This window comes from Sinohyriopsis cumingii, chromosome 4, assembly GCF_028554795.1.
Source record: "Sinohyriopsis cumingii isolate HCF-2022 chromosome 4, ASM2855479v2, whole genome shotgun sequence".
Lineage (NCBI taxonomy): Eukaryota > Metazoa > Mollusca > Bivalvia > Unionida > Unionidae > Sinohyriopsis > Sinohyriopsis cumingii.
In genome coordinates, this window is record NC_142964.1 from 79,972,537 (window position 1) to 79,987,260 (window position 14,724).

The 14,724-nt window shown below is 37.1% G+C and overlaps 1 protein-coding gene across 4 annotated transcripts in view; it reads right to left on the reverse strand.

Moving 5' to 3' along the window:
• Positions 1 to 14,724, reverse strand: part of LOC149801527 (lim and transglutaminase domain protein ltd-1-like) — a 45,134-nt gene that overhangs the window by 15,572 nt on the left and 14,838 nt on the right. For all 4 annotated transcript variants that reach the window (XM_089955699.1, XM_089955703.1, XM_089955702.1 and 1 more), the window contains exons 2-3: positions 7,916 to 8,170; positions 451 to 564 (exon numbers count right to left, since the gene is read on the reverse strand). In XM_089955699.1, coding sequence (XP_089811825.1) covers positions 451 to 564; positions 7,916 to 8,143 — 342 coding nt within the window. In that variant the 5' untranslated portion in view covers positions 8,144 to 8,170. The remainder of the gene's footprint in view (positions 1 to 450; positions 565 to 7,915; positions 8,171 to 14,724) is intronic.

A 14,724-nucleotide genomic window follows, 5' to 3' on the forward strand; every position in this document is an offset into this window, starting at 1 on the left:
TCTAGATGGCAGGGTTAAAAAAGTTAACCCACGATCGCAGCCAATCAAAAGAGACTACTGCACAGTAGTTTCATGGGCTTATTTGGACCAATCAGAATTACATAAAGTGATTTGTTCACATGTATAATATCAAACATATTAAACTGCCCGCACTATAGGTAAAGTGTACCGACTAAGTGATAAACGTTAAGACAACTACCATGATAAACGTAATAGAAGTTCTGTGATAAACTTAATCGAACTAATGTGATAAAGTAATAGAACTTCTGTGATGAACGTAAAAGAACTACCGTGATAATTTAAAATTTATCAAAATATAGTCAAGATGAAATTGTTCTTCTATACTAAATAACAATAAGTTGAGTACATCTGTTTTCTGATTAGTCTGGCCCTTTATCATTTCCAAACTATATCTGAATGAACATTAGATGAATGCGGTGATGAGTTTACGTTTTTAGCCCTCTCTTCTATGTGTCGAAAGTTATTAATGTTGAAAATATCATCCTTTCTGCCGGGTGGTACTGCAGCCAAGGGGTATCCTCTCTCAGTAGGTGGAACATTGACCTGAAACATCAATATGTGATACATAATTAACCTGGAAAGAATTAATATTATTCTATCTGACACTGATATCGTTATTTCTGCAGTGGCGGCGCGATTAATGGTATCAGGAGAGGTAGGTGCAATTACCACCGGGTGCAGACAAGGGCTTTCTTCAGCTGAAATGTTTTAGGATTTCATCTCACCTTAGTGCAACGGGGGTAACTCCTGACAAAAAGTGTATTACAGAGGATGGAGGATGGCAAGAAACAACATAACAAATCTTATATCTGGCAATTTAGGGTCGCCATTAAAGAACATTGCCCTCGGGAGCATCGAACCCTAGTTCCACCACTGAATTTATTCAACAATATAAAGATTGGGAGATATTTACAGGCGTTGTTATGCACATAACTATGAATGCGCATGCGCATAGAATTCACCTGAATCAGGAAACAACACAAGTATCCCTTGACGTCTCTTTCAAATAATTAGGTCATCTATATTGTGCGAGCCAAGTCACGTAAATAATGTAATAAATCTGTTTTAAGGTCATTTTGTAATCAGGCAGTCAACTGGTCAGTGCAGGATTATTTACGAATTTGTACTGAATACGACAGATTATGATTATAAAGCTCCTAACCTTTCAAAACTACATAAAAATAATGCGGTTCGTTGTATTTATACAGTTGTAGTAATATAAACTGCATCAATTCCAGCATTAAAAAGACAACGGGAAATTTAACCTAATTCTGTTTTGACCTAGACCTAAAGTTAGGGTTTGCTCAAGGGACATTGGCAAAATACAATTAGGGGGGAATGGGGGAGGGGGAGAAGGATCTTCTGTTGGCATCAACCCTTAGCCCTAATTAGGGGCTCCATCCTAAAAGCCCCTCACCTACTTATTTACTCCCATCCACACACAAAATACGATATTTCTGGATCCGCCATTGCAAATAAAGAAACCATCACGTGTATCCTTGCAAACAAACGATATTGGCGTTTTGCTTGTGAACAGAGGAATATGAAATGAACCGAATTTATAAACCTCAATGCTAATAAGCTGGATGGTTATTCAACCGCTACGTTTACAGAACATAGCCATCATATGCACTCAGCTAACAGTAGTGAAGATAATGCACAGATCACTTGCACAGTACAGTAGAACTTCGATTATCTGTCAGGGTACTGGACCGATACTATGACGGATACGAGAACAGACGGATAATAGAATATGTATATTAAAAGTTGCATACAATAAACCAAGTCATCAAAAAACCATAATATCTGCAAATGTACATGTACCTGTTTTTGATATTTTTGAGTACAATGCTCTGACGGCTAACAGACTGATGGTTAATCGGGTGCCGGATAATCGAAGCTCTACTGTACAGGCAGATCCTCAAAACAATTTTTTCAAGGCTGCTCGTGCTTCATATCGATGTGTAAGGCGGTGGGGTGGAGTGAGTGTGTGGATGGGACATAAACAAGTAGGCACGGGGTACGTTGGATGGGACCTACTGTGGGTGCCCAAGAGTGCGAAGCCCCGGAAGATATTACATTTTAAGCGTTTCCAGCTGATAACACTAGCCATATAGCTATAAAGAAAGCTTACTCCATGAAACGTTTCGGTTGTTTCGACGACTCCACCCGCCCACCCACTCACGGAGTTCGCCCCTGGAGCAGAAACTATTACCCATTCACCTACATTAAATTCCGTAAAAATTCGATGCAAGAGTAGATTATTTGTTCGGTCCAAACAAGTATTTAGTCTATATACAATCAACCTCTGTAATACTGCATTTTATGATTGTGTTAACAGCAGGAATTTCGGCATTTTATCGGACCTATTTATAGCTAACATGTATTTCAAGATTGTTTTGACTTCACATAAAAAATCCCTATCGAGAGTTTTCGGAATGGTAATACTGAAATGGAATTACATGCCATTTTCACCCAATTATTGTTCTCTCATCTTATGTAGGGAACTAAACCCCAATTTAATAGTTCTGTCCATTTTATGATGCGATTGCGCCTTTGTGGAAGTTATCGACATTTCCACCCGTGCATTGTCATGTCGTATGATCGTGGTATATGCTAGTAATTAGGAATTAGAATCGGTTTACCTATCGGCCACTGTGGACGATTATATTGACCGAAGTGGACACTTAAGAACGAGGATGATGTTGCATCAGGTTTGTCCGAGTTGCTGGACAATAATGCCGATTCAATGGTCAGTAGTCGTTCTTACGACAGCCATCGGGTTAAAATTCGCCGTACTGCCCTGATTGTATTATAGTATACATGTCCAAATGTACTGAAACGAAATGTGATACTTCCAAACAAGTACATTTTTTTGGCGGAAGAACATCGATTACATATGCGAAGAGTAGATACTTATATAAAGATAGATTTTGAAAATAACACTTGGCAACGTTTCAACAATCAATGAAATACAGGAACTTAATTTTAATCTTATTCCTGTAAATTTGCAATAAAAGAATAATTTAAAAATTAGTCATAGAGGTTTTATCTTTCGCAACATTCTCATATCTTTCGTAACATTGTCGTCTCTTTCCAATGCTAGTCGAATAACATTGATTGACTCTTGGATAATAACTCAGAGGTGATTGATGATACATGCCAGATTTGTAAATTTTGGCTGACGAACATCTGAACAGATGCACGTTGAACAGTTTTATACCATGATAGGTCTTGAAAATAACACACGACTACGTTTTAAAAAAATCAGTCTACAAAATTAAAATTGAATGTTATTGCTGCAGCTTTGTAACAAACAAATGGAAGAAACCCGATTGCAGGTGTTATTACGAGTGTTACATTTAGAATAATTCTGAAATAGAGGATTTACACTTTTTTAGTATACATATAGAATATTTTGCTCGTTAAATTATTGCCTTATATACTACTACTACTACTACTACTACTACTAATAATAATAATAATAATAATAATAATAATAATAATAATAATAACGACGACGACGATGATGTGGACTTAGTACAGCCCCTAATCTTTAGAAGCTCAAAACGCTTTACAATATTAGATAACACATAAAATCATATACAACGACAAGATTTTTTAAAAAAAGCCATGAAGTTACAAAGCAAAACAATTTGCATCCAATATTTAAAAAAGTAAACATCAGGAAGTCTTTAGGTCTATTCTTATAGTCAAAATATGTGCGTTTTAAGAGCACTCTTGAATGAACTCAAAGTGTCCCCGTGTTAAAGATCAATGGGCAATTCGTTCGAAAGTAGCTGGACCATGGAACGCAATAGAACTTGTCCGTATGCCTTCGTTTTAACAGTGGTAACAATGAGAATGCGAGTGTCGGAAAAGGAGCGTAAGTTTCTAGACCGGGTGTGGATATGTAGGTATATTGGACTGGAGCCAGTCAGCGAAATATGGCATAGTGAACAGATTTCGTGTATGATTCTAGATTGAACGGGTAGCCAGTGAAGATACAGAGCACGGGGGAGGTGTGCTCAGTTAAACGTACTGTAATGATCGGAGCAGCCAGGTTTTTAACGTTTTGAAGTTTTTGTAGTAGATACTGTGGCGAACCTGACTGAAGCGAATTACAATAGTCCAGTCTTGAAAGTACTAAGGAATACGCAAGTGTTTTAGTGGCATCAACATAAAGAAAACTGCAACTGGAGCTGATGCGTCTCAGTTCCAGATATGCATTCATGCATCTGTTCAGTACATGTCGGTGTAATGAAAAAGTACTGTCGAGAATGACACTTAGGTTTCGTACTGACTGTATGAATTTAATGTTGGTATTACTTATACTTAATATATGAGGTAAAGGATGGGAATTAGAATGTCTTTGCGAGGATATCAGGATGTATTCAGTTTTATCATCATTCATTTGCAGCTTGTTACATGCCATCCATGGCTTCACATCGGAAATGCACCTCTCAGTGTCTTGGATGGTAGCCTCAGCTTCACTTGGGCAACTAGATTTGTGTATTAGAATGTCATCAGCATACAACTGGTGACACAGTGATGTCGAGCTATGACACTTGAGAGCGGATAGGTGTATAGATTGAAGAAAACGGGGCTGAGAACAGAGCCTTGTGGAACGCAAAAACAAACATCAACTGTGCTGGAATGTTTTTCGACACAAGTTTTGTTCTGTTGACTAAGTAGGACTTGAACCATAGTAAGACTGTATCGTGAATGTCAAATATAGGCTGGAAATGGTGAAGTAATATATTATGGTCTCAGCACCCTCTTCTACCACAAATGGAGATTTTACTTTACTCTATATATTTTAAGGCAGAAACCATCAATTTGCATGGATTTTGTTTTATCCGCTCTGTGCCAAAGCGAATTTAATTCCTAAGCTTTACAATAGGTTTAGGACAACAACTTTTTATAAATTTAATTTGAGGATAAAATGATTTTAATTGTGTATGTTGTCAAATTTTAATTTTCATACGCAAGTGAAGATATTGTTTTTATTGTTGTTAACTCATATCTCGGCGGATTGATAAGGTGAACATTGTGAAACTGTAGAAACATCACAGAGCAGTCATACCTGACAGACTTCAGAGCGTAACAACTTTAAACATAAAGTCTGAATAATTCTGAGTTTACTGGCAACGATGTGGTTTTTTTTTTTTTTTTTTTTTTTGTTCGTTTCAACATTCAAACGGTACCGGGGGGGGGGGGAATAGGCAAACTTATAGTCTTGTTTAGTGACATTTGCTGTAACAAACTTTCGATTGTCATTTAATTTTGGTTTGCAATCAACACCCATCAAATTTCGGTTCCTACATCGTTTTCAAACATGATTATGAATGTCCTGACTGACCAAATTGCTACTAAAACAATTGTACTATTACATTTAATCAAGAAGGTTATTTTTTCTTAAAGATGTGTACCGGTTGTCGTATAGTGTAAAAGGGACACGATATTGTATGTTTGACATAGAATCTCAAATAGCAACAGGCCATATAAGACCAGTCACTAACAATACAATCTCAAATTGCAACAGGCCATATAAGACCAGTCACTAACAATACAATCTCAAATTGCAACAGGCCATATAAGACCAGTCACTAACAATACAATCTCAAATAGCAACAGGCCATATAAGACCATTCACTAACAATACAATCTCAAATAGCAACAGGCCATATAAGACCAGTCACTAACAATACAATCTCAAAAAGCAACAGGTCAAAAAGACCAGTCACTAACAATACAATCTCAAGTAACAACAGGCCATATAAGACCAGTCACTAACAATACAATCTCAAGTTAAAATAGGCCGTATAAGACCAGTCACTAACAATACAATCTCAAATAGCAACAGGCCATATAAGACCAGTCACTAACATTACGACCTCAAGTAACAACAGGCCATATAAAACCAGTCACTAACAATTCAATATCAAACAGCATCAGGCACATAAGACCGGTCACTCACAATAAAATCTCAAGTAACAACAGGCCATATAAGACCAGTCACTCACAATACAATCTCAAGTAACAACAACAGGCCATATAAGACCAGTCACTCACAATACAATCTCAAGTAACAACAGGCCATATAAGACCAGTCACTAACAATACAATCTCAACTAACAACAGGCCATATAAGCCAGTCACTAACAATACTATCTCAACTAACAACAGGCCATATAAGACCGCTCCGAGGGGTTCCGTCAAACATGGCGTAAGTTGCAGAACAAGTTCCCTGCGGTTTTTTATTACACTGTAGTCCGATGTGATAGGAGTGACTGAACGATCAATCTTGTACCTTAGCAATGACTCGGTTGAGGTGTTCTTTAAATCGCTCGAAATTACCATGAAGTGGGTTTAGCAATGATTTGCCTCGCCCACTGGCATGATTATTACTCGCGATGACACGCGCAAGGTTTCCGTGCCCACTAATTTCTGGGTTAATGAAGAAGCTGTCAGCAAGACGGCTTCATCAGCCATCAATGAAAAGGCGCCTAATCAGAGCCGCATCACTGAGGAAAACTGAGGAGCGAACATGCCGCATGCAATTTGCGAATTTACCCCGTCAAAACAAGATATCCGGTCGAGCGTTATATTCTTCCTGTATATGACAGCCACTTGATTATGCAATGAGTTTCAGCTGCATTAGATGTGTTTCCCCGAATAATATGGGCAAATACATGACTTTCAGGCGCGGGCAGCTGCAGTTTATTGACCGCAATTCCCTAATTCCAGTCTCGACAAACTAGCGAGAGTCCTTTCAGCGGGAAGCAACGGTTGATTTTAAGATTACTCGCCTATTCCGCTGTGCTGATAATGGACCATTTCAATCGCTTGCTCGTGACGGTATGTATCCTTATGGGTACTTGAGCAATTCGGGAAAGTTTGTTGAAACTCCAAAGATTGCACAGATTGTGAAAGCCAAAAGAAAACTTAATGCGACTGAATGCGACAGAGGAGAACGCAAGTCGTCGAAGAGACAATGAGGCATCCTCCAGAATCATCTAAGCGCAAGACAAATAAACCACTGCCTGAAATATTTAACGAGCGAGGCCGCTGATGGATCGAAATGGTGGTGAACAGTGTAGAATTTGCCAAGTCTTTGCCCAGCGACTGGAAACAGCATGAAACGGAAAGGTGCAAGCTACATTCTGGCACGAAACTATCTGAAGGGTGGCTCAAATAGGTATTTCGTGACAAATTTGAATATTTTTAACGTGAGAGGAATTTACCTATGAAATTGAAATATATCAACGTCAACGTGTGAGATAGCACATTGGTGAGGATGCACCACGATTTCCCCAAGCAAAGATCCATCGTCGATTGCGCGACTACGCGAATAACTTGTTCATGTCTTCGTCTGACAGCCGCACCACAATGATGGATATTGAACTGCCACGGGCGGGCACGATATTAAATCGATCGATGATGAGACCCGACGTGAATTTCGATGGTCACCAACAATAATTTTAAAAAATCAGCATAAGCGAACACAGCCATATACTCAGCTCTGCCATCTCGATTGAGTCTCCACAGTACACGGTTGACATCACATGGTCATCGTGGAGAGCAGTCATTGTTGCCCCAACGAAGCCGCTCTACTACGTCTGTCTGAATCAATGACTGCAATTGCGATAATGGGAAACGGAGTACGATTGTGGACTATGGCTATGCGTTTTCCTCTACCTGTGTTACGGGTGGTTTTAACCATCATCATCATTATTATCATAATCATCATTAGAATAATTAACATCGATGCTGTTGCTACAATTACAACAAACATAAATACAATAAAAATAACAGCAATATCAGCTACTGTACCTCTACTAGTACTACTACTACTACTACTACTACTACAACCACAACTATTAACACTCACGTCTTCATTTTCCGGCTCCTGCCAGTTCTCTTCTTCTGGAATCTGTCGTTTTATGTTTTTCTCTTCTTCTGCAGTCTTTTGTATGTTATTGTTATTGTTTGATTTGGTATTGCTTTCGTTGTTTTTCTTGTTATTATTGTTGTTGGTTGACTTGGTATTTATTTCGTTGATTTTCTTGTTGTTATTGTTATTGGTGTCTTGTACTTCAGATGATGACCCACAACCCATGTCGATAGAATCACACCTGGCTTACACCTGTTAAAGTATATAATGAAAAATATCGGGGCATTATTCCCTTTTCCTGACCATGAAGGTGTTCTAAAGAAAAGTAACATGAAACTATATGTGTTGAAAACATCTGCTTTAGCCTCTGTATTCTTATTTCTTACCTTTTTTTAATATAAACACTTTGCCGCATAATGATGATGATAATAATAATAATAATAATAATAATAATAATGAGGAATTTTGCTCTAAGCGCTTTACAACATTAGACAACACCTATAACATAAAAAACATATATAATGATATGATTACAAAAAACAAACAACATTAAATTAGAAAACATAAAAAAGCTGAAAATATTTAAGGTAGGAAACATTATTAGGTCTTTAAGTTTGTTCTTATAATCGAAATAGGTGAGTTTTAAGAGCACTCTTGAATGGGATCACTGTCTTTGTGTCTAAGTTCATGGCGATGTATACTTTGTCTAGTGTATACACGCTTTGCCGCATGGCACACTGGCAATGGTATACTTCGTCTTTTAATGTTTAATTTCGAAAATTAGTCAAATAAAGAACAAATGCTAGAATTATTCAAAACCGATTCAGATTCTAAAACCTAAACAAAAGGATTACAAAATAGATGAAGTTTACTCGAAATGAACTAAGACAGTCTGTCATGTTTACCCCGACCCAGAGTAGTCCAGTTGAAACATGTATAATCAAAGTAATTCTGACAAGCCATTGTTTGATGTTAAACATTGCCGCAGTCTACCACTAATCCATTACGTAAGATTGCCGTGGTTAGAAGTGGAGAGCCGGACCTAGGAGTACGAAGCCACAGATAGCCAGTTATCACCTAGGTGTGGAAATGTTTATCCAAGATTAAAAGAAGTTGCCTGAAGAAGTGGGAGTGTCTTAACTTCTTTTCCCTGCAGACAGACAGACAGGTTGAACTGGCCGCTAAGACGATTGGACAGGATCACAGCGCCACCCAATCAGAATCGAGATAGGGGAGAGACTTTGATTTGGATAGAATGATATCTCCACGTCTTCCGGCAAGAATTAGTTCGCTGAGAGAAATTACCCAGAGGAGAGGTTAGCGTAACTCCGAATAGCCATTCGTTATTGGCGGGAAAATCTTAGAACAGGAAATTCTAAGTACAGAGAGCTTCAATAAGGTCAGTGAGCTATTTGTTCGGTCTTTGTGGAATGCGACTGCATTTTAATTGTAGGTCGTATGTATACTTTATTATTACTAGAATCGTAGTACGAAGAATGACTTTGTTAATATGTTTGCATATTTTGAAGAAATGAGTTGATATTTGTAAAGAATTATATAGCTTGCTAGCCGTCGTAAGAGTTAATATTGTAATTCGCTATGTGGGTATTTTATAGTAGACTAACACATATGTTCATGTGATTATAGATTTTGCCATTGTTGAATATTTGTGTAATGTACAGACATTCGTATGATTGTTGTCAGATTGTAGTACGATGAGATTAAATATATATGTGTATATACTGTCTGACGCAATGTATTGATGTCTGTATGACAATTCGCTGATACCGTGTTACTACGCCATTGTTTACCCTGCAAGAAGTGTGTGGGAATTTCGATGTGTACGCATGCGTGACCGAAAGCGTGATAGCTTATCTGATGATTAATTGATGATCTAGTGTGAGGTGAGATTCGATAAAGCATATGTTAACGTCTTGTGGTTTTTCACAGGAAGCTTTGAGGGACAGACCAGTTACAGTTTGGTCCCGTAGTCTCAGATAGAGAGACGGAGGAAAGGAGAAGAAAGGAGAGAAGTCAGAAGAAATTGAAGTCTGGGAGCGAAATTGGAGGAGGAGATAGTAGAGAGGGAAACGGAGACGAAGGAGGAGTTAGAGGAACGGAAAGAAGGAAGGAATTAGCGGGAAAGGAATAGATGAGTAGATGCAAGGACGGGGGAAAATCGAACTCACACTGTAAATCACGGGATGAATTAGGCTGTCACTTGGTCGAGGGAAAGACGAGTGATTGGAAGTTATCGTTTTTAAATTATCGAATTTATTAAATTGTTATTGATTGAATTTCATCTTCGTGTTCTTATAATTTAGCCGTCGGCATAGCTGACTGGGGGCTCAGAGCTGTAAATCTACCTCGTCACTAATTTAACTTTCTAACCTCACGAGCCAGGGTGGAACTTTCATCATAATTTAATTAAATTATATTGGAAGAACCCCAACTTAATGCGTGCAAACGTCACACGTCATGCATTCCTAGATGGCGCTGTACATGATCCTGTTTCATAATCAATATCTCCATACAAATACCTTCCTCTAAGTAACTGGAAAATGGAAAATCTATGTCACCCCAGCGAGGCAATGACACAACCTATTCATTGTGAATATAGCACGTACGAATGTGTTAATAAGGCTTGAAATTGTTTCACAAAGAGGAAGTGCTTTCAAATGCTTTTCAATTACTTCAGTTATGATCAATAGTTACTAAATACATATTTACACCGAGGAATGGAAATCAACAGATTCGTGTTTTTGTCATAATGGACTTTAAAAAAAGGGAATAAGAAATTAAAAAATCAGACCTCATTAGTGCTGGAGATGTACTTTCGTCTCGTCTGTCAGCGGATTAAAGTGATAACGAATGTTATGCTCATGATTTTTGAGAAAATAAATCATATTCCTATTGATTTCATGCAGGTATATCTCGATGAAAGGTCGTTCAAGTGTGATGGGTCGACAAGAAAGCGGCTACCCCATGCCGACACCAAATGGTGTCGGCGGATTCCAACTTTTCGATAGGGAATTGACTCTTACCCTACACCCCAACATAAATATCCAAATATCAAAAATGGGGTGACAAGGGTCAGAGGAATCTCGGACCTCTCCTAAGCTTGACGTAAACTAGACATGTTGGTATTGAGGCATAGACGAATAACTTGCCTTTAACAAACAAATAATACGCTAAACTGCACTCTAATTAAATAATGAGTTCGGTATTTGTGAAGCTGAATCAAATAATGTGAGTCCTTCCATAAATTTAATATATAACGTTCACTTGTTATCACATTAATAAATAGAGGATCTAAAATGGGTAATGATTTAATACTGGATTGTTAGAACGACCTGAATAGTGTTTAATAATTTAGAGCTTTTACTAGTCTTGGCGAGCAAACGCTGGACATTATTCAATAGTTTCATAAATTTAATATTAAATCAATACCCATTTGAGATTCTGTTTATCACATAGTTTCATTTTACTGGAAATAGTTTAGAGAGACAGAAGAAGGAATTTTATTCATTCTGACTCAGACATCACGCCTTTGATTTGTCCCATTCTTTAGTGTAATGTTTTCCAGTTCTATAACCAACAACATTCTAAATCATAGAACCAATGTCTTTTTGAATAAATAGAACATTTGACTCCGACAACAACATTTTGCAACACAGAATGTCTAATGGAAGTTCCTTGTGATGTCACATAATTTGACCATCTGACATCAGTCCCGCACTCAATTTTTGTTGGATATTTATGTGACAGGAAGATTACTAGATGCAGAAATTCCAGATTTACTGTAATGTATTTGTGACCGGATATTTGCATTGTTTGATTAGAACAGTAGACTACAGTAGACTTAGACAAATTTTATTTAGAGTCAGAGATACAACACATAAGAGGAAACATTAGATCGTTTTAACTATTTTACTGCGTAAACATGCTGTGTTGGATAACGTTCTTTGATTTGGGACACTTGTTTATGTCCACTTACTTCTTTGAACAGAGGTGAGTTTATTTACTCCAACAAGGTAACATTTAAACCACCTTGTATATATGGTGGATTCCGTGTTAATGGTATACGGCCCACCCAACCCCCACGGCCACTATACATTTATCTATACCCTTAGTTTTATTTTGTTGTTTTTCATAATGTTGTTCTTATTTAAGTTTAACGCCATTTTTCAGCGCATTATAAGCTATGCATGGCGTAACTGGCACATGTGGGGTAAATAGGCCATATTCAGACAGACGTGACCTTCATTCCCAGTTCCCTCTGGGCACTCGATTCGAAAAATGACCGTTAAATGTTGATAGTAATAGTAAAAACAAACAGTTTCAGAAGGTGGGAATCGAAACATTTTCCCACGATTGCAGCCGATCAGCAAAGAGAATCTTGCACAATAATTTCATCGGAGTATTTCGACCAATTAGAAAGTTAAACATTATCATGCTGTGATATCAAAAATATTAAACTGCAAACACTATCCGTAAAGTGTCCGGGATATGTGGTAAATTGATAATATCTCCTATCAATAGTTAAGACCGCATGTACTCGCTTATAAGCCGAATCCAACTGCACAGACCTTGATCTGCTGTCAGATAATGCGTCGGCAGATTTGGGTCAATGCAGTTTGCAAAGAGTAACAAAGAGCTGAGACCCTGATGTGCCAGACTCGTATGCACCGACAGATTATGATCCTTGTTGTTAAAGTTGGACTCGACTTATTAGCGAGTGTTCAGTATTTTCAAATGGGGAAGCACCGTTAAAACAAATAGCTGTTGCAATCATCCCATTTTCAGTTGGAATCATCTGTCTTCAAATTTGTAATTTTACACAGAATTTTTTTGGGTGAAATCGATGGATATTTAAATTTTGTTTCACAAAAAGATCTTAACTACTAATTAATATTTGATCATAAAGTAATTTCCGATCTAGATTATGGACACGTGTTTATCCGGATCACAAATGGATTGGAAGTTATTGATTAACATTTTCAATTACATTAGAAAGTAAATTTAGAGTTCTGCTTCTGAATGTAATTTGTTAATCGTGATCGTTCGATATACTAAAATTGTTGATTTGGTGATAAATTGGATATGATAGGTATGATTTGTGCATGCATTTAAGGGAATAATGTGAACTTTTTGTGACAATCGGTCATTCGCACGAAATATGCAAGCCAAAATCTAGCAACAATAAGGATCTGTTGGACAGATCAATTCCTATGTGAGGTGAGGGTGAGGGATTTTCTTAAAAGCTGGAAAGATACATCGAACATAGCTCGACAATTCTAAGCATAATAGCAATTAGTAAATAAATACTGATTTGGCTTACGCAATATGATATTTGTCACGAATCTCTTCTGAATCGAAATTTGTAAATCGTTAATGTGATAAATAATGCGCATTCTGTGAAAAATTTGAAGCAGGTTCGTACTAAGTTTTCCAGTCAGTCCGTACGCAGTCACCAATGTTCATTTCGGGAGATTGTTAGCACGAACATCTCAAAATCAGTTGTCAACAATTTATGGAATGTGGTATATTGTTTGTATGGACATCCAAATAACCAGATTTGCCATTGAAGTAAATGAAATTATTTCCATCGGTGCAAAGCTTTTTCAATAATTAATGACCTTTTTGTTGAAATTATCATAATATCATTTCAAAATCACGACACATATACGTGTGAAATGTGTCGATACTTTTGTATACATACATGCATTACAATGTAAATGATTTTATTAGGTTTTCGTGACATTAAATTCATGGGGGGGGGTGCGTTTTTAAAATCTTTTTAGCTTAGTATCGTGTGCAAAAGCTTGCAGCAAAAGCATAATTGTTTTACTAACACAAACCTAGTTGTGATATAATGGATTCAAATCTAATGCGATACTATTTGTTTTATTACATATTACTAGATATTGAACTTTATATCATTTTGAACACAAATATACAACACAATTTTATTTACAAGATCTGGTGTTTATTTATTCAGCTGGAAATATGCCATCTAATCAAAGATCAAGCTGTGAACCAATCGACTTTAGAAGCTCATATCATAGCAATAGAATTTGACACTGGTCTGAACACACGTGTAATCTGAAAATGTAGACACTAAATCAAGACCGACTTTAAAACCAATTAAAGATTATATGATGTGAAATACATCTTTATGTTCAAAATCTAAAATGGGCAATCTTTGTTCGCCTTTTCTAAAAACAAACTGTTATTTGGCTGAGGCCCCATTTCATTACCCCAAAATTATAACTCCATTCATAAATTTGACATGTATAGATACCTTGCGTGTTTGAGAAGATAAAAAGCTGTCATTGTAAATTGTAATGGTAGTAGTATTACTCCTGATATTATTATTATTACGATTATTATTATTATTATTATTATTATTATTATTATTATTATTATTATTATTATTATTATGTTTACATTGTTGTTTTGTTGTGTTGATGTTGTTGTTGTTGTTGTCATTCTCATCATGATGATGGAGCCCCGAGTGACCGAGTGGTCTAAAGCGCTCACCGTTACTGATCACTGCCATCTCACATCTATCGGCGTGGATTCGATTCTCAGATTCGGCCAATGTGGGTATGTGAGAAAGCTTGCCAGTAGCTTCTCGTGGGACAGTGGTTCTTTCCGGGGTTTTCCCCGAGTTCTTCTTCCACCATTAATACTAGCCGCCATGTATAGGATATATATTGTGCTGAAAAATTGCGTTAAACCCTACGACAACAACAACAAAAACAACAATGATGATGATGATGATGATGATGATTATTATTAGT